The sequence below is a fragment of the Vigna umbellata genome, chromosome 5, assembly GCF_029865625.1.
Source record: "Vigna umbellata cultivar VRB3 chromosome 5, Vumbellata_1.0, whole genome shotgun sequence".
In the NCBI taxonomy this organism is placed as follows: domain Eukaryota; kingdom Viridiplantae; phylum Streptophyta; class Magnoliopsida; order Fabales; family Fabaceae; genus Vigna; species Vigna umbellata.
In genome coordinates, this window is record NC_142169.1 from 34248320 (window position 1) to 34270884 (window position 22565).

General features: G+C 28.1%; 1 protein-coding gene across 1 annotated transcript; it reads right to left on the minus strand.

Annotated features, from left to right (window-relative positions):
• Window positions 1–604: 604 nt before the first annotated feature.
• Window positions 605–2567, minus strand: PSY1 (plant peptide containing sulfated tyrosine 1). The gene is made up of 3 exons (XM_047320473.2): window positions 2457–2567; window positions 1082–1162; window positions 605–851 (listed from the first exon to the last, which is right to left on the minus strand). Exons 1-3 carry the CDS (start codon window positions 2539–2541, stop codon window positions 793–795), a joined length of 225 nt encoding a protein of 74 aa, XP_047176429.1. The 5' UTR covers window positions 2542–2567; the 3' UTR covers window positions 605–792.
• Window positions 2568–22565: the final 19998 nt, after the last annotated feature.

Consider the following 22565-nt stretch of genomic DNA (forward strand, 5'->3'; position numbering starts at 1 on the left):
TAGCGAGCCAAAATTTAGCTAACCTGGCTGAACCGACAATATGAATGAGGTAAGGGTCCCCTTAACCTTCTATACCTATGTATCATATATAAACTCATAGGTAATTTGGTAACCACTGAAGAGGAACTCAAAACGAATGGTAAATGTGAGCATTGATTGAATTTTAAAGCATTCAAATCCACTTAGATTAATTGGATTTAATATCTAAATTCACATTTTTTTTAGTTTAAAGGTTGAATATCTAAACCGTGTATGGACAATCATGTAATAGTATGTAAAGGGCAATTTGTCAACAAATTTTTTCATTTGATGGAAAATATCATGGCTACTAAAAAGTATAAATCGATCACATACGTTAATATATGTCCTTCGGACACGTGACAAACAATAAAAAAAGTATCTTTATTATTAAAAGGGAAAAGATAAAATCTCCGTTCTTGTACTTTTGATCGTAACAAGACGAATATAAAAAAGTTTACTTGCTAACTAAACACTACAACTAAAAACTTTCTCGTGCGGTCTATTCCAAAATCTAAATATGAAAAAGAAAATCATGGTTTCAAAAGTTCAATGTTTTTAAATATCGAACTCCGCTAGTAAAGTAACTGTTAAAGCTAAGATGATGTTTTAAATTTTGTACTAGTTTTATTATAATCTATAATTACCTAAATCATGAAGTATAGTAATCTGTTCTCATAAAATGGGTTATTCTATATAATCATGGTGATAATTTAATATCACTATCACTTCATGAAACATGATTACAACTGAATGAGAATTTGGATATTTGTATTAGAGGATAGGTTTCGTTACTTCAAAATCGTCTTCATTGATCTGCATCTTTCCAAAACCTGTAAAAGGATCACCCCAGTTACATCACACTTTTATTTCCTTAGACTAATTATACTATAAAAAAAATGAAATAATATAAGTGAAAGAGAGTTTAGTATGTAAAAAGTCGTGTTTCTAATATTTTTTACTTATTTGTTTGTTTAGGAACGTTAATGTTATGTATGTGTACAAGATATTTCAACTGTTGGATTTGATTACAACATAAAAAGGTAAAAAGAAGAGCACCAACTTGGGGGTGGTGGAGGCTCATGCTTAGGATTGGCCCCTGTGCCTGGATAATCGTCTACTTCGTACTGGCTACTTAGGTCCACTGTTAAAATTAACATAAAATATGTAAATAATAACAGTTATGTTAGTCAAATATATAATATACATCAACAATTTAAATATAAAATAAAACAAGTCAATATATTTGTACATATAAATCAACATATCTCATTCTATCCTTTTTTTTTAATCACCAATACCATTTTCCCTAAATTGATCTATTACCGGGATCAACATGTGCTCTCTAATTAATATATAATCGTTACAGAAATACACTCATATATTGATTTAGTTAAACTAAAACTATAAATATAGAAGGCATTAAAACAGCATAAACAAATAATAAAGTGTTAGATTTTTCTTAAGATTTCGTTCAACTAAGTTTGGTCAGTAATGGGCCAATTTTTTTTCAAACTCGATCTATTTAGTGAAATTTTAATTTGTTTAGTGATTTTTAGGTAATTTTTTTTTCTAATTACACACTGGAGATGAAGCAGAACCACCCAGAATGATTGATCATCCTAAGTCCCAAAAGGCAAGATTCATATTTCAAATTGATATAATTTTTTTATTTCTACTCATTTAATAAAAACAAGAAATCAAGGCAGATAGAGACATATAATTTTGAAAGATCTTATTGCATAAAAATTTTCAAAATAAAAACTAATTTGAGACATATAAAAAAATTGAGATTTTCCTATAAAAAATAAATGAATCACATTATTTAATCTAAATTATTATAATCAAGAAAAGATGATTTTATAATTACATTTAGTTTAATTTACAATGACATCATATAAATAATGTTTTTTAATTTGGAATAGATAGGTGAATTCGATCGATATTCACTTACAATTTTACGCAAGATTAGTGATTCAAATCGATACACGATCATAACAAAAAAAAAAAACATTGTTAGAATTGTTGAATAAAATAGTAAATCGACTCAGTTCAAATGAAATGTAAGTCTAATTAAAATTTCACTATTGTTGTCTTGATCTTTCGTACGGGAGAAAAAAATATTAAAAAATTATCTATAAAAATTAATGCAACTGAATTATTATTTATTCTTATCTATAATCTGTACCACGATTCTACGATTCACTATTCTATGAGTTATTCACTACACTAACTATAATTTCGATATTTTAATTACTTTTACGGCTGTGTTTTTATTAGTTCAAAAAATTGGTTTTAAATTTTCTTTAACATGATAATCCAGATCTATCAAACAAAAAAAAACAGTATATTTTCATTGCAAAAATAAAATAAAAGCACTTTAAAAAAAGTGTTATGTTTTCTCTGATTTATGCAAAAAACTATATAAAAAAAATGACCTTTGGGGTTGTGGATTGCAGAACACATGACTGCAGATGTGAGCAAAAGGAAAAGCAAGCACACGCGTGTCCCGAAAGCCATCATTCTCAAACTATAAAAACTCAATTTTTTGTTGTGTTACTGAATGAACGGCTAAACTATTATATAGACCATAAAATGACTTACTGCATTTATTACTTTGTTTTGTGCCATGAATTCTCTAATCAGTTTTCAGCAATTTATTAATAAAACATTGACCTTTTGATTTGTAACCGTTCTCAGCACATTGTTTTGCATTTGGTACAGAAAACAAGAACAAAAATCTTGCTATTCAGGTTAAGGAATTAATCTTTTATTAAAATCATGCCAGAATGTATTAAAAGATCATCTTTAAAAAATGTTAAAATTAACAAAAAAAATGTGAAAATTTTTGTTATCCCATAAAATAAACTTTGTATTCCAACTTGTTCACCTGTTCCAGCTCAGCCACATTTATGATTTTTAAAATTTTTTAAAAGCTACTAAATTATTTTCTATTTTAAATTTATTGAATATATATCAATGCTATAATTTATTTTTATCATTTAAACTGATATAGTTTTTAAAATAACTATTGTAGAAATTAATTTCTCACACATAATATTTAAAATTAAATGATAGCATAGAACTATTTTATATTGTTAGCATATATAGTTTCTTACTGTTATTATTTTTTAATGAACTACCACTGTACTCCTTAAAGTTTAACACAATTATACATGATACTCTTCATATTATTTATTACTTTCTCATCCTTCGTTGGCCAAAATAGTATATAAGAGATTTACGGAATTTTATATATATGTAGTGGGAAATACGATTAATGTCTGTATAGTAGGCACCGGTCGGGTCAAATTCAGTTTTTTATATAAAACATATTCAACCGGGTTTCATGAAAATGACTTGGTCTAGAAATGACAGATATACTATAAGATACTAAAATTAAATATTAAAATATTTAAATAATGAATGATGATTTTAATATTAAATATTTGTAAATTTATAGGAAAAATATAATAATAATATAAATTTTTTATATAATGGTAAGAGAAAAAAGTAAAATAAGAAAGATTTGGATTCGATTTATCAATTTTTTCCATTTTCTTTTTCATTTTTATTTTTTTCATCTTCAAAAAAGAATTATCCAATTTATTGAGAAGTATAATTTTTTTGGATATATTTTGAAGTCAGAGAAACATATATAAAATTATTATTTTTTAAAACTTATTTATTTATATTTATTTTGTTATTTATTGTAATTAGTGAGATGTTTTTTGCTTTATTTGTTATTTATTTGTCATTATTATTTTTTTATATGTATTTTCTTTAGTGGGTGCTTATAACATTGTTTTTATTTATACTCATTTGTATATTTATTTTAGGCTTAATACCCTATTTTGTTCCCAGTTTCGCTCGAAAATGTCAAATTAGTCAATCCTTTAAAAAATGCGTCAATTACGTCCTCACTTAATAAAATTTGCATCAATAAAATCCCTTCCGTTAAATCCGTACAAACGACGTTACTTAATAAGAGAGAAAAATAATTAACGCCGTTGATACGGATTTAACGGAAGAGATTTCATTGATGCAAATTTTATTAAGTGAGGACGTAATTGACGCATTTTTTAAAGGATGGACTAATTTGACATTTTCGACCGAAACTGGGGACAAAATAGGGTATTAAGCCTTTATTTTATGTAGTGAGATATTTTTAATTTGATTTTTTATTTATCTTTATTATTTATATTTATGTTATTTAGTGAGAGGTTTATAATATTTTTTTAATATTTATTTGTCTCTTGACTTTATTTAGTGAGTTATTTTTAATTTATTCGTCTTTATTATTTAAATTTATTTTAATAGGTGAGGTGTTTATAACATTATTTTATTAGTGAGGTGTGCATTACATTATTTTTAATTATATTTATTTTTTATGTTTATTCTATTTAGTGAGATGTTGGTAACCTAATTTATATTTTCAATTTATTTATTTAATGAGGTGTCTATATATTTATTTCATTTCATTTTTTTATGTGTGAAGTTTTTGAACACAAAGTGAATTTTGTTCATTCCTGAAATGAATTAAGAGGATAACTACTATATTCGTTGGAAAGGTGGGAAACCTTTGAATCGATACAAGGCCTTTTAAGTCCATTTCTTGTAGTCGTCATTCATAGTGATATGACGCAACAATGTAAAATACTATGTTCTTGATGATAATACTTTTAACTCGAAAAGAAAAGTTTAGTCTTAGTTTGAAGAATCAGACTAACATAATTTGAAAATTCTGAAACTGTCAAGTGAAAGGGGTAACTTAAAGTAAAGACTATTCGATAAGTGCTAGAAGGCGTAATACTAACTAAAACTTTTTATTTTTAGAAAATAAGATATAGATTAGTTGTTTTGAAATTGAAGTGTGTTGTGTGACTAAAAATAGCAATAACTATTCTATTGATATATGTTGGATGAATTGTATGAATATGAACATTTCTAAGCAGAAATGTCAATATTTTACAGTATAATATATACATTGGTGTATGGATTCCAGTGTTAAGTTATCTTGAATCTACTCAATTCTCATACTCATATAGAAAAGAGAATTTAGGTGGTAAAAGTTCAAACAAGTTCCTAAACTAGGATATCATTACGAAACAATATTGTGACTTAAAGGAAAAAATGGAACTAACCTTGCTATGGTGATTTTGTGATAAGGATGATGATTTTGGGACGAGAATTGTGGTGTTGAGATTGAAAATTGTTGTTGTTGATGATTGAAATTACTATAGAGAAAAGTTTATGACATGTGCAAGACTTTCATGTTGACAACAAGTCTTTTCTTGATAAACACTTTGTAGTACTTGTCCTTTGAAATTTTGAACAGTACATCGACTATTTATAAACTTTTAGTATTCACCTTTCAACCATACGCAATAAATACAACTACTACTAAAATAATATTAATACACAGCTACTCAACTACTACCAAAATAAAATTAATAATCTTCTAGTCTTACATGCAATGATCATATAAATCTATTATACGTTTATATTATACGTGAGCAAATGAATGGTAAGGTGGATAAACCTTTAGGTTGATAGAAATGAGTAGCAGTACAGATTATGAAATTTGAATATTATATTATATTGTGAATATGAAAATAGAATGTATGTTTTATATCAAACATATTTAAATAATGGGGAATTTCCTAAACATACCAGAATGTTTTTTTCTACAAAACTTTCATATGCAGTGTGTTATGAGATTGATATTATGTAAAATAATTAATGACCATTAAATATAAAATAAACTTGTTTGTAATATATTTATAGCTTTTTTGGTTGTTACATATATCTCTAGTATGGTTAGACTTACGTCTAATTATTAGTGCAAATCAACATGATAATTGCAAGTAAGGTGATTGAGCCATAATTATGTTGGTGGTAATTAAAAGTCTATTATAGTTTATATAAATAAAAAGTCTATGTAAAGTAGTTGATGATATTGATTATTACGTTTGATACTCAAACGCTTGAATCCTGTTTTATTTAAACATATATTTTTGCATGTATCATTTTGAAACAACAACAAACTGACAGAGGAGAATAAGAGAAAAAAAAATCAAGTTATTTGAGTTGTGAGGACTTACCTAGTGTAGAAAAAACAATTTTAATATTTTTTAGATAATGAAATTATTAGTTGAATTGTATAACATCTTGATTGTAAGTTTAAAACCTCTTAATAATAAAATTTACTGACAAGAAGTAAAATTTAAGACATTAAGTTATAAATAAAATCACTTATCATAAAAAGAACTTATAAGTATCAAGAATTAAAGGAAAATATTAATAAGTATGTGTTTTATAAGATTTTTATTAAAATAAACGTGATAAAAAAATTGTATAAACGATGTGATATAGTGAAACCAACCAAAATAAATTAGGTTATCATATTTTTTTAATCTTATAATTTTTTTACTTACCTCGAAAATATACTCCTATTTTATTCCCATATAGCTCAATGGAATCTCCGAACCATTTCTCAATGAATTATGTTTTTCGCTCATCCAACCTATAATTTTTTTTTCTATCATCATTTTAATATAACGTATGAATTTTATATATTTTAAAAATTCAACACGTTTCATAAAATTATTTTCATTATAGCCAATTTAGGTTATACATTTGCATTTTTAAGTTTAAGATTACTTTAATGTATTTAAATAGATTTTTTTTTTACAAATGACTGGTTTTAACAAAATAACCGTACAAAATATTTATTTTTATTTGAAATAATTTATTTTCCATTATCGAAATTTCATTGAAAGCAATAGTACGATATATTTTTTAGATGCATATATATATATATATATATATATATATATATATATATATATATATATATATATATATATATATATATATATATAAAACACTCTTCTTTGCGTGTTTTAATAAAATTTGAGGAAATAGATACAATGAAAATATATTTATGTTTGTATTATTAAGAAATGTGTTAGATGAAGAGCTTATGTATCCAGGGGATCATTAAAGGCCTTTTACATCTACTACCAAGCTGCAGGCCTTAATTCACCCATAAATACAAATTAATAATGAATATGAAAATCATAACCCAAAGAATCGAGGAATTAAGCACTAAATTTTCTAATTTTGTAAATTCAAATAATTTAAAAAATGTTACGATGAAATTAACTAAAATAGGGATGAGAATAGTACGGAGCCCGTTGGGCCGAAGAAAGTTTGAATTTTTGGCTAAGGAAATGTTGAAACCAAAAATCAGAATTCATTTGAGGGAAGAGTCCCATATTTATGCCATACAGTCCCTATCTAATTTCTCTTCACATTTCCTATAATATCTGAAAATATGTTATGGACCATATTATTTCTTATATTTCACTCAAAATTAAATATCTGAACTTTATTTCCCAGCCTTCCTCTTAAAATGGAAAAGGCTTGGTCAAGGAAATAACAATTTTTCAATTCCAGTTCTTATTTGAATTCCCCTTCAGCTGCTATTATCATACGCTTCAAATGCTAGATTCGATGTTGGATTCTATAGCTGTAAAAAAGGTTGCACAACAAAAATACTAGTACATGTTTCTCTTAAAAATAAATTTTTTGTCCAATTTCTTAAAACTTATAATAATACAAATTATTTCCGTTCCTCTTTAGAACTGCTACAACTTTTGCTGTTATTTTAAGGAAGTTAAGCTGATTTAGAGTTTCATTAATATCAATAACCCTTGTATTAAAAGTCAGACATTAAATCAAAGGGTTAATAACTTTGTTATTCTGAATAATATGGATGAAACAAAAAGATGAAAATGAAATAGAGATACAAGCATTACAAAAGAATTTATAAATAATGACTAAATATAGTTATTAGTTTAGATATAAATTTATAAACTAAAAATGATTGGTAATTAAAATAGTTTTTTATTATGAATTGATATATATTATTATTGGACGAGTTCTACGAACAATGTTTTCAAATTTAGTTTTAGACTAAACTTAAATCTTGTTGGACGAGACATATGCTTATGATACATTGCCTCTAGTCTATATTTAGCTAAGTAAGGAGAAAACTATTGTTGAGTGCGGAGTAAATTAAGTACCTCTATTATTTTTATGTTCATTTTTTTTCTAAATTTTCGTGTTCATTAAATGCTATCAAAATACTTTTAAAATCTTAATGGTATCAATAAAATAATACATGATTACCTCTCTTTTCTTATAATTATAAAAAATGAAGAGAAACTTAGAAATTATCTAAAAGTGTTTAAAAATAAATGAAATGAGAAAATATTATACTTAATAAATATAAATAATACCTATCAAATATTAATATTAAAATATTAAAAAAATACTTTTTTTATTTAGAAGTTACATTTTTAAAATTGTTTGTACTTTGAAATTGAAATATATATATATATATATATATATATATATATATATATATATATATATATATATATATATATATATATATGTGTGTGTGTGTGTGTGTGTGTGTGTGTGTATATACATATTTATTTATTTATACACATTAAAGTTTGTCATTTATTATTTTGTTATGTGCCTACAAAATGCCATGACCACTCTGGTGCAGTCTATAAAGACAAAAGCGATTTGAGAATCTCAGAAAGAGAATAATGCTAGCTAGCACACATCATCCTTGAAAGTAGTAGATAATATTTTTGTTTTCCCTTTATTTATGTAGATAAGTTTAAGTTAAACAAGCAGATACGAGAATAAGCCAGGAGTTAAGGGGTTGGATCGAATTTTAGATAAGCATTATATGTAATAGTCCATAAATATATTATACATATGATAGTTTATAAATAAAAGACAGCACAAAAACTATTTATATAGATATATATTCTTGAATAATGTTATAGTACTTTTATGAAGTAAAATCTGCATGCATGGTGCACCAGTGGAAGTGAAGAACAACGTGGAATTCCACAGGGTGGTTGTGGTAGGAGCTAGTCTTAAAAGGTTACCGTACATATGATGGTGTAATCTTTCTCCGATACACCATGTTCTGGCAACATCAGTGGTGGAGATCACATGAAATATTATTAATGGTCCACAGCAACATTTCATTATTCCCACCACAAATACACTTTCCACGTTTTGCAGATATTCTCACTTGATCAAATATTTTTCACATGGAAACAAAATACGAGAAACTATATACTATGATAAAAACGGGGTGTCGGTCTATTATTAATAAAATCTTTTGTATACAAAATGAAATTAGATAATAATTAATATTTTTAACATTCTATTATTTGTTAATTTTGTTATTGATTCTGCAGCTCCACAACACTGAAATAACGTGCTATGTCTGTTTGGTGCAGTTTCCTGTAGGAAATCTGCTGATAATGAGCATTTTGGTGTTTTAAAGAGAGTGAAATGCATGCATCTTGACATTTTTTCCTTAAATTTACTGTTATGTTTTTGTCCTATTATTTGTCGAATCGGTTGTATGGCATCTTATCAGAACAATCGCAATAATAAGAAACATAGTTATAGAGCTGCAGTTTCAGCTTCGCACCTATGCTTGACTAGGAGAAGTAGTTAAGCAATTCTCACCAACTTCACATGCTTTGCTCCTAGACCATTAGATAACACCAGGGATCATTATCATGCATGTAAATTCTATTCTCACACTTTTTATACCTTTTTATTGAGTATTATACACTTGGGAGTCACTATATTTGTACAGGATTATCCTATACGTGACACTCCGATAATCATGGATTCTTTCATCAACAAATCATCATAATCATCATTCTATTTTCCTTAAATTTCTTATATTTTAAATTCTTTTATTTTTCTATTAAAGAGCAACACAAATGCATTGACGTTTTGTTCTTATATTTTAGTATTAGAATAATATAGAATGATTTTTTTTTTGGTTATGGATACTTTTTTATAGTATGGCGTAAGAAATATCACAAATTTAGCTGCATATAATCAAACAAAATAAGCGCAAAACATCATTCGTATTCTAATTCTTCTAATATCAATATCAAGTTTAATATTCAACTGTTACTTTCGAGCTATACTATAAAATTTACAATATTTTTTGTTGTTGTATTTAGAGCTAATTAAAGGAAATCTGTAAGATGAAAGGAAAAAGAGAAGGTAAGAATGAAAAATGTACTAATATGCTTTTATATTTCTTTTCTATACAAATACACTAAATTTTACGTTTACTTCCGTATTTTTTTATATTTTAATCCTGATAAATATGTCACCATGATATCTCATATCATCATTGTAAAGTCAAAAAAAAATGTTATCTATTGTAATAAATAATATCAATTATTTTTTTGTAGTAATAATTTTAAAGGTAGAAAATATAATTAATAATAAAACTTATGATAAGAAAAATTAACAATTTAAGATAAAGGATTGGAGTAATTTTAGAGGTTTTTTTTAAAAAAAAAAAATTAAATTGTGGAAGAGATAAACACTCCACGTAGAATTGAATCATCAGAGATAAGAATTTAGTAAATGGTGATTAAAATAATATTTTTGTAATAGTAAATGAATAGTAAAAAAAATGAATAGTAACATTTTTTGGCTATAAATAGTCAAGGGGGAGGCTGAAAATTTGCACCAAAATTCTAGAAAAATTTGTGAGAGAAGAGAGTTGGAAGAAATTCTAGTTGTAGAGGGAAAATTCTGGAAGTTTTCAGAGGAGGAGATTAAGTCTGGAATAGAGGTAAGGGGAGTTACGTTTAAGTTTTTGTTTTGTATTATCTTGAGTCTTGCATATGTACTATTTTGCTTTTGTTTGATCTTAAATCTTGAATATGAAGTATTTTGTTTCTGTATGATCTTGAATTTGAACGAGAACCTGCTTCTGTGTTTAGATCCAAGTGTGATAGTTGTAAAATGTGATGTTGATTATGTTATGCCATATTAGTTGTTTATTTTTGTATTTTTTGATGGATTAGAAGTTGTCTAACCGGCTCTGCCAGATTCAACTTCTTGTTTCCCCAAACTTTTTATTGCTTTCCTTATTTATTTATATTAAATTTTTGGAAGAATGAGGAGTTGTCTAACCGGCTCAGATTCAACTTTTTGTTTTCCCAAACTTTTTATTGTTTTCCTTTTTCGTTTTTTATTTTTGGAAGGATTAGAAGTTGTCTAACCGGCTCTGCCAGATTCAACTTCTTATTTCCCCAGACCTGTTATTGTTCTTATTATTTAATTACATTGTATTTTTGGAAGGATTAGAAGTTGTCTAATGCCAGATTCAACTTCTTGATTCCCCAAGAATTTTTATATTAGGATTATTTTTGATAATTGTCAAATACTTGATTCTTCTCTGACCATTTATAGTAATATTTCATTTGTTTATAATTATCTTGTATGAATTCTACTATGAATGTATATTGTGATGTTTGATATGAAATTATGCATTTGAGATATAGTATGAGTCTCGGGGAGAGACTCTATAATGGTATGGTATTAGTGTATATGTTGATGTTGAGGGTCCTGTTGTTGGTGGTTATCCTAAAATTCTAATAATTGTTCAGTCTCAATTAGAGAAGGATGTGTTATGTGGTGAGAATAGTAGGAGGTCCTAGTCTATGTTCATAGACGTTCATGGACTAACCTTGTGGGTGATGTGATATATTATATTTGGCCATAACTGTGTTGTAGATGTCACCACAAGTGCATGACCACCCGAGACTTCCATCAACATTATATCCGGATAATAGAGTCTAGTATGATAATTGCATCTTACAAGAATTTATGGTGAATGTATTGCGTATAATAATAGTGTAATGCTTTTCTTTGAATTTTGCATGGTAGCTCACCCTTACTTGTTTGTTTGTGCCGGAAAATCTTATTTTTGCAATGATCGTATAACGTTTATGTTATACGGGAGCAGATGACGGAACAACGTCCGAACTAATACTAGTGAAGGAGGAAGCAGCATAAAAAGGAAGAGTAGTTTAAAATAATTAAATAAATAAATAAATTTAGGAGTGTTTTAATGATGAAAAAAAAATATGTATTTCCAGTATGAACTATGTTACTCCTAAATGGATGATTGTAATATTGTACGATGTTTATATTATTAATTTTGTGTGTGAGATGTTTAATTTTTGGGGTGTTACAATCATTTTTGTAAGAAAAAAAGTAACAATAGAAAACTAAAACAATTTTTTTAAAATTACAATTAAAAATATAAAAATAAAAACATGAAAAAAGTTATATAAAATTCCAAACATATTGAACTATCAATTACTAGTAAAGTTAATTATAAAGGACCAACTCATGGATACAAAGTTTTTAATGTTAGCTCAGTTAAGGACAAAAGAAAAATAGGAGAAGTTGATCTCTCTCTTAGTGATGTTCAAAGTGTTTTTTAGTCATCATCATAAAAAGCCTTGTCAAATGGCAATGAAAGATAAGCATGTTTTTATAAATTAAATTGAACTAGATAAAGCCATAAAATCAATCATAGCTTAAAAATATGACATCTTTACGTTTGATCGTACAAGAGAAAATCAAATAGAAGAAGTATTCACATTGAATCGATTATATCTAATCGATTAGGTCTGTGTTTTTTGTGAAAACCATCTTCTCGCATTTACTCAATTGAGTTTCGTATCTAATCGATTAATTTGGTAACATGAGTTTTGAATAAATTAATCGATTATATTTTTTACATGTCGATAAATTCTATTAGTTAAAAAAAATGAATTTGATTACCGGTTTTAAAAAAACAGAAAGACTTTCTTAAATTCAGAAATGAGAAAAACATGTGAGAGGTGTGTTGAGAGTACTGAAATTAAAAATTTTCTACAAATCTTCAAATCCAAGAAATTGAGGTTCTTCAAGGTTCTTAGGTGATCTTTTCATGTAACATCAGTCACAAAAAAAACTTATTTTTTCTGAAAATCAATTAATTCACCCCTTACAGGTCGTGAAACAGTGAATTTCTCCTTTTGAATTTGATTTGAATTAGCTCTAAGTTTAGAATATACAAATTAAGAGTCAAATTCAACGGCTGAATTAGGTCGATCATGAGCATTGAAGACTCCCTTTTTCTTTCTCCCAAAAACAATATACAGCCTTAGATGTATTTTAAATTGAACTCCGATATTTGAACAACTTTTTTTAATAATTTTTTGACAATGTATTACGTGTTACTATTTTATTGATATGTGTATTTGAAACGAATCAATCACAAGCTTTCACATAAACGGTTGTCAAAAAAAGTTGTTAAAAGAAAGTTTTCTTTTAAATTTGTATTATTAGTTTTAGTTTTGTTAGGGTTTCTCCTGTTGTAAGATATTGAATTTTGAAGATATTTTGCTAAATACGGAACGTGTTTGGATGTGATTATTGGTTTTCTATTTAAAGATATTAGATTGGATTTTTCAAAAATTAATATAATATATTTTTAATATATTACGTTGAGGCATATTAGATTCACGAATCTAATATATGTATGTTACATTAGTGTGCAAAATAGAAAAGAATCTCAATTAAGTTCTCAACTAATAAAAACTTCAATCAAGAATAAGTTTATAGAATTGCATCTCAATTTTTTTCTTCTCATCTTGCATTTGATTTATTTTAATTATAATTAGAATTGATAAATTGAACCTAGTTTACGTTTTCAAAGAAAATTTAGTTTAATATTGGCTAAAGTTTTTTATACGTATAAAATTGTGAGTTATAAGTGTAGTGTTTGACTTTGATCACTATTACTTGCAATTGATAAAGTTGTTTGTGGAAGTCTTAATGTAAAAGATATGTACTATATCATTAAAACTTCATGCATAAGATTTTGTCGAAATCTAAATAGCTAGGCTAAAAATTTATATATAATATTAATGATATTAGAGTTACTGCTCATGTTTTAAGAATTCTAGTAGTTGTGATAAGTATTCAGAAGAGATTTGATTATAAATAGCAACAATTAAGATATGGCTTGATTTAAACGAGCTAATCTAGTTGAGATATTACATAGTATACTGAAAATGTATATCATAAGGTTGTTTTCCTAACGTGCATCTAGTGTAAACTCATTAATATTCATTTAAAAAGTAACAATGGATTTATGTTTTCTTTGGAAAATAGATTTACTTTTATATATAACTTCTTACCAAACTACTTAAAAATATTGATATCGCTTTTAATTTATATATATATATATATATATATATATATATATATATATATATATATATATATATATATATATATATGGGTTTGCTAATACGCGTACAGTTGGTACATTTTAGCAATGTGTACCGGGTTTTAGTAGACAAAAATACCCTTATATATCATGAATTCTAAGTTTTAAGGTTAAAGGTATTTTAATAATTTTGATTCTTATCAACCCTTTCTCTTTCATCTCTCTCATTCCAACGTTTTCTCTCTTGTAGCCCGAACTGAAAAAAAAATCAGAAATACTCGCCGTTAAACAATTTCTTACAAAAAAATGATTTTATAATAGAGTTTTCATTTTATAATTTTTGTCTTTTCTAATTTTATCTAATTTTCACAAGCATGACATATGAAAAAGAATTGGTAATTTGGCTTGGAAAAAATCAGAAACATTCATTGTTAAACAATTTCTTACAAAAATGATTTTATAATGAGTTTTCATTTTACAATTTTTGTCTTATCTAATTTTCACAATCATAATCACATCCAAAGAAATTGATAATTGGCTGGAAAAAATCAGAAACACTCGCATTTAAACAATTTCTTAAATAAATGATTTTATAATAAGTTTTCATTTTATAAATGACATATGAAAGATTTGGTAATTGGCCTAGAGGGTTTTTTAGAGATGATGATTCTAAGATGTGCAGATGATTAAATTAGAGAGGTTAGTGAAGATGATGAAATTGAAGTAAATCAACATAAATAATTAATATCACTTTCAATTAATGATTTTGAGATAATAAATTTATAAATTTTTGTATGATATTCAACTTTGTCATTATTACTTAACTACAACACATTTAAGAAAAAAAAATTTCTTAAAAAAAAGTAAAAATAAAAAATAATACATATAAAAATTAATAATATAAATTAAATTAAGGTACACTATAATTACCAAATAAATATTTTCAACTGTGCTTATATCTTTTTCGATTTTCTACAAAATATAAATTTCATATATTAAAGTATATTAAAAATAAAAATAAAAATTAGTGTTTGTTTAAAGGTTAATTAGGACATAAATAACATATATTAAATAAGACGGATGTAAGAAATAATTTAGAGAAATGAATTTGAAGGTAAATAAAATAAAAGTTAAGAATCACAACGTCTATCTTCGGGAACATTTGGGTAAGATATTAAATTTTTTTTCAAGAGAATAAATTCTATTGATTTGATACAAAAGAGATCTTTTTCTCTTGAATTCTGTTACTGTATTTGAGAAAATCTTAGATTTTCAAAAGGAATGCGTGGTATATTTTAAAAAAGTTGGAAAGGAATAATATAAATAGTTAGAGTAATAATAGTGTAGGAAGAAATAATTTCTTTTAATTACATATGAAATAACCAATTATAGGGTATATGTTATAACCAGCAATATCAAATTACAAATTACAACATGCAGACTAAAATATTTTACCACGCTAATATGAATGTCAACGGAACAAACATCAGTTTAAATAGGTATATTTCTCCATCATTGTACCGTTTCGTTTAGCCAAGATTGCTTATGTGGGAATAAAATGTAATTATATTTCTTCGTTTAGGTGGTTTATATATATAATTGTATTAATTGAATGATTTTATTATGTAGTATCTTTATTTCGGATTGTATATTTGAATTTTGTATTTCTTTTTTAGATTGGTGATTTTAAGTGTCAAAATCACTATTTAGGAAGAATTGATGTCCAAGATGTAGAGATACCAGAGAGTTCCACAACTTGTAGAGAGTTTTATAACTGGGTTGTGAAAGTTTTTATAACCTGTAGATTTATCTGGAGAGAAATAGAAAGCAAAAAAGAGAGTTCCAGAAGTGAGTTGTGGCTTTTACCACAACTTGTGAAATTACTTCAGGAAGTACAAAATTGAAACCAGAGAAAAGTACAAACAGATTGTGAATTTTTCCATGAGCTATGAAAATTTTGAGAGTAGTTACTAACTTTTCATATAATGTGAATTTTAAAAAAGTAAAAAATAGATAAATGAAGGACAATTACCTAGTGGGAGTAATCACTATGCTAAAAAGGGGAATGAGTGGAAAAGAGATAAAAACATTTTTGGGACGTGAATTAAAAAAGGAGATGACGCACATCAACGTTCACAAAAGACATTCTACACTTCTTCTTCCTTTAGTTTCCTTTGAATTTTACATTATGCAGAACTAATTTTCCTTTTTGTTAGAAGATTTATGTAATACTTTTTATTATAATTTTTGAACCTTTTCAATTGATATTAGTTCATTTTAATTATCCCAGTGTTGTAAATAGAACCTTTTCAACCGGGGATTGTTTGTGTTAGATGTTGTCACAATTGAGAAATTGGGTATAGCTAATTAGTTTGCTATTGAGTTAATAATTGTTCTTCATGATTTTATTGAACTTTGTAACTGATCTAAGGGATTGGGATTAGAATTCAATGGATAAGTTTGCTTATCTAAGTAATTAAGGATAAACAATCTCTTAATAAACTCAAGTAGATAATTACAATTCAAACATCAATTATCAATTGGAAAGGAGAGAGATTTATATGAAAACGTATGAAATCAATTCTCTAACATTGTTTATATTATTTGAATTTTCATCACTTATTTATGTTCATTATTTACTTGATAACTTTTGTTGTTCAAAATTATGTGAATTAGTTATTTAGTACTCAACTCATTCAATCATAGAGAACGATATTTTATTACTACAATAACGATTGGTATACTTGCCAAATGTTCATAAGTTTCTGGACATACTCACGCATTTTACTAGAAGACGGTAGATGGTTATTTCGACTTTTCGTCTCAAAAATTGAAGGTTCAAGTTTGAAAGGATGTAAATCGTTCCAGTAGTTTGAGATCCAACCACATACTAAAAAATATATATTAAACATCCAAAAGTCAACCTAAAGTCATGAGTCTTTGAACCTAAACCTATTCTATTTTCAGTTTAAATTCTACTCACCGATATAATTATATATGAGATTTGATAAATGATTATTATTTTTATGATATTTATTTTAATTTTATTTTAGGAAGTTATTATATTTATAATTTTTATTTTAATAATTTTTTGTTTTTTAAAAATATAAACGATTTATAGCCATTTTATTCAAAAATAAAACGCTAACTCCTATAATTTTAAGCTAAAAATAATTATAAACAGAATCAAGAGAAATTCTAATAATTTATTGTAGTACTCATCTTTTTACCGAAATAATAATACAATATTATACGTAGACTGATCATATTAAAGAAATAAAGAAAATAAATACTATTTATCTATAATTATAACTGTCTTGTGATAATGAATTTAACAAAAAAAAGAAAATTATGAATAATAAATTTAAAAAATACTTTGAAGAGACCCGAAAATAAAGTCTAATATATTTATAAAATAACTTTTTTTGCCCTATTTATATCCGTATAAAATATTTCTTAAAAGAAGATACGCAGTAAGGAGACAAACAGTATCGATCCTTGCATTATATCAACTATCAGTCAAATCAGGTTAAAGACGAGGGCCCTAAAAGGACACTTCTCTCTTATTCAATTTCCCCAAACAAAAAGCAAATAAAATCTCATAGAGGTTCTTACCAATCTCATCACTGCTATATTCATATAAACACTCCGATGATCATACGTCTAGCATAACAATTTATGTTTATATTATTAATTAATTAAAATTAATTATATTGATATTTAGGATAATATTATAAAAACAATAAATTATGATTAAACCGTGTAAAACGAACTTGTCCCTGTTCACATACAATTTAATTTAATTTGCCTAAAATATCCGGACAAAAGAAGTGCTCCCACATTATTTTACAAAACACAGGGCCATGTAATGTTGCCGAAATATTAATATTCCATTGTATTAAAATAATATAAACTTAAATGTGCTGTGTGGAAATGTAACATAATACAATATTCAACATATATAGTTATATTATTGCTTTATTAAGGAGATGAAGGTATTTTTTAACAACACCTCAATAACGAAAACATTGTTGTGACAAGTTGTTGACATTTTTATTCATTTTTTAATGTACAATATTATCAATAGATATTCTTTTAAAAAGACTTATATATATATATATATATATATATATATATATATATATATATATATATATATATATAACTAACACTTATTTTAGGTCAATATATTTTATACATCTATTTATCCAAATTTTATATATGAACTTTTTTTTTTAATTTTTCATCACCCAATTATTAATCTATGTCATCAAGTCATCAGTGAAGTTATGATATTTTTCTTTTTTAATGAGATAAAATTATTAATACCTTATCATACAAATTGTTATTTTCCCATGTATCCACACAACATATCATATAGATACCATGGTATCTATAAATCTCATACAAGTACTTCAACAATGATCTCACTTTTATTAAACTCATTATATATAAAATCTCAACATATACATATCACACATGATTAATAAATTAATATATACTTCTTTTGTTAACTCATTACAACAAATGTAAAACATCTTGATATACATTTTCATAGCAAAATGTAGGGATGATAACGTGGGGCAGACGAGGCAGGCCAATCCACAGACTTGCAGTGAAAAACACAAGATAGTCGGAGTTTTAAGTCCATTGACCCACATAACTTGTATTTTGTTTGATCCAGTGATGAGCTAAGGTAGGTTGACCCGCAAACAATTCAAACCCCTAATTTTTTTCTCCCAAAATACACTTTAGTCACTTATTCTGTATTTTGTGATTCTCATTCTTCTTTTGCATTTTTCTTTCTTTCTTGTGAAACATAACACAAAGTGTCTCATTCATCATCTATTATCGTCCCATAACAACACACTCATATAACACTTCTAACTACTTCATGCATGACTATTAAGTTTGATGAGAAACTAATAGTATAGAGTTTTAACCACTTAATTTTGTTAAAACTATTGAATCAGATATGAAAATTGTAGAAACCATTCAATCACTACATACAGGTGAAAAAATAATTTTCAAAAAGTATAAAATTTATCATTAATTGAGAAAAAATTTTAAGTCAAGTATGTGAGTCGTCCTACAAACTCACAAACCAATTCAAATGTGGAATGAATTAATATTTTCAGTTTATATATTTTATGTGGGACGAGTCAGCTTGACTTGGATATTATGGTCCAGTGCAGAACAAGCCGACTTACATTGTTACTCTTAATAAAATGTCATTTGAACAATCTTGTCTCACTTAAGTATCTTTTTTAAGTGATTTGGATTAAAAGTAAGATTACTTAATTTTAAGAAAAAACAGCTAATCCACTTCACGATATGTAACTATTAAAAGATTTAGTTTCCTTTATTTCATTTGTTTTAGAGACATGTAACGGAAACTAATCAGAGGGAAGAATTTCAAAAGGAAGGAAGCCTGAATAAAATGTAGAGAAGATAGAAGCTAGGAAGCACTTGGCAAATTATTCTTGAGTTTAGATATTATCTATCCCAACATAGTAAATAATCTTTTCCATTTTGCTGGAATAAAATGCATGAAACAAACTTTTATGTATTGCGCGTATAAATTGTTTTATGCAATCTTTTCATTTCTATTGTATTATTGATTAATTTTGTGACTGATGATTTTTACTTAAAAAATGATTAAAAATAAATAATGTTATGTTAACGCATTTGTTTTACATTATTTTAATACAGTATACGTATTATAATTTTTTATTGAATTTAGAATATGTTAATATAATAACAAATAAATAATAAATTAATAAAATAATGATAGATATATTGTATCACAATATAATCAAAAATCTGTGTCAAAATATTTTTTTTCTTAAAAAATAATCAAACAAATAACAATAGTTAAAGTTGATTGTTGTCAGTACTACTCTGGTGAAATTTGTTCTATGTAATACTTTCATTAACAATTCTGGTACATTTACCAATTTCCAAAATACTTTCATTTGATCCCTACCTAAATACTTTGATTTGTACATTTACTCTTTTATACTCATTTTATTTTTGTATTTCATGTTTGTTTCGGTAGGGATGTGGAGAACGAGATACGAACCTAACAAACTTGCTCTGCGCTGTTTCTCTGTGCTGCTTTCACTGTGTTACCTTTTTTCTGTCTCCTTTGAACAAGGTGGGCTGGGTACCTGCAAAAGTACTCCGACGCTCAAGTCAACAAGGGTGTTGTCTGAAAAATGAGAATATCTATCTTCTTAGGGGAAAAACGTACCTTTTTTCTGGTATGCTGTGTATATTTAAAGGAGTAAAATAAACCGTTTACCTGAAATCTCGGGTGGTTACTGGAGTTGGCTATCTATAAGGTATAACTGCTAGATATTGAGTCAAGTACTTCCATGATTCACGGCGCTTGTTAGCCAATATGCGTAACTGTTTATTTGTAACCGCTAGATCACGATGTCGCATATTGTATGTCGATCATCATGCGTGTCGATCTGGGCGGACGACGTGTCGATTGTCGAGCCTCAACTGGACGACAACGCCACATGGTCGTATGTTATTATAGTCGGTTGTCTAGTGGTCGACCACACTAAGTGGTCGGATGTCATTACGGGCATGAGAATGTCCTGCATTGGTTTAATTGTCGTCGGGTTATTGGTCGACAGTTGGAGGATTAGGTATTCTATAGTACAAGCCCCCCAAGTCCGAGTAAATGGGTGATGACAGAGTTATGAAGGACTTTTAAGTAATGTGTGAAGTGTATGACAGCTGTACGGGGCGTTACGAATTTTGGGTTTTCCCGCTCCTGTAGGGAAGTGAGGGGACGCGTCGTAATAGCCGCTAGATTAGAAAGGATCGGACGGCGCCTGACGATTAAACGGTTTGGCTTCTTCAGCACGATTCAGAAGGAGGTTATTCACTTTTGCGGAGGAACAGAGTTTGACAGTGTGCATCCTGAGCGAGATTGTTTCTCTTCTATCTTCACTGCTTACCCTGTTACGAGACGTTATCAGGTAACCCTAAAATCTCCTTCATCTTAGTTTGTTTAGTGTTGACTATGGAAGGAAAGGGGCAGAACACTGGGGGCGAGACGCCGGGGCCGTCATCTACGGCGGAATGTCGCGGAATTACCACATTGCCTTTTGGGGAGGAGGCTTTTACATATGGAAATGTGTGTGGTGAAGGACCGGGGGGGCGTATAATATCTCCGATTAGTGGAGATGAGTACGCCTGGGCGGCGCGTGAGGTGAAAGAACTTAGAAGCCAGTTTAGGAGTAGGGTTGTGTTAGCAGACTGGATTGAAAATAGCTGCGTGTTGCGAACCCTAGGGTATCAAACTTGTATAAAATTGATAGCTTGCCGGGATGATGAGAGAGTGTGCCATGGGAGGGAGAATGCTTCTGAGGAATTCTTTTATTTTTATTCTGTGTTATTCTACGACTTGTATGTGAGGCTGCCTTTTACCAGCTTCCAAATGGATGTGCTGCGTACCCTAAACGTTGCACCGAGTCAGTTGCACCCCAATAGTTGGGCGTATGTGCAGGCTTTCGCCATAGTGTGTCGGGCACTAGCTATTAGGCCCACTGTAGGTTTGTTTCTGCATTTCTTTAGATGTCGACCAGTAGCCACAAAGGGATGGGTGTCATTGATTTCGGAGCCGGGTAACGCGCTGTTAGAGCTATATTTGCAATCCTATAGGAATTTCAAAGAAAAGTTTTTTAAGGTGTCGATTACCGCTGTCGGTCGACAGTATTTTTTCGATGATGAGGGGAACCCTAGATTTCCCCTGTACTGGACGCAGGACCCGCTGAGGTTCACCTCTTGGTCGGAGGATAAGATGACGGTTGAAGAATTAGAGGCGTTGAGTGTGTTGACTGCGTTGCCACGCCCCCTTTCTTCTCGTCAGCTTATTAATTGCCTCGAGTTCGACGACGCAGGGGCGAGGGTGTTTGGTATGTGTCCTTGCTTATCATTTTTGTAACTTGTTATGTTGTTGCTGACCATGCTGGATGGGTTTTGGTGTTTTGCAGAGATAATGGGGAGGAAAGGAAGTGGTCGCAGTTGGTTTCAGACCATCGACGATGAGAGGGATGAAGGCAATCGTCCAGGGTCATCCGCTGGGCAACAATGTCCTCCGGTGCCACCATCTGGTCCACCTCCTGTCGTGGTGGCAGCGGCTGCGGAGACGACAATAGCTGAGGTGCCTCTCGTGCGCAAAAGGAAATCCAAGACAGGCGACATCAACCGCGAGGCAGCAAAGAAAAGTAAGGAGGTGGTTGAAGAAACTGAACGCCCCCTGCCGCAGGGTATATGGGATCGTGCCTTCATGCCTGGTCATAGGGTAGACCTCAACTTGGATGTTTCAGAGAAGAAGGTGATCGAAAACATGAGCGAACAACAGATTGCTGAAGGC

Bases quoted from the DNA above. Each gene is read 5' to 3' on its own strand.
- PSY1 (XM_047320473.2), bottom strand. From the start codon at position 2,541: ATGATGGCTTTCGGGACACGCGTGTGCTTGCTTTTCCTTTTGCTCACA. The intron at 1,163-2,456 runs GTCATTTTTTTT...TAATTTTAACAG, and splicing joins TGCAATCCACAACCCCAAAG to TGGACCTAAGTAGCCAGTAC. The intron at 852-1,081 runs GTTGGTGCTCTT...ATCCTTTTACAG, and splicing joins TGAGCCTCCACCACCCCCAA to GTTTTGGAAAGATGCAGATC.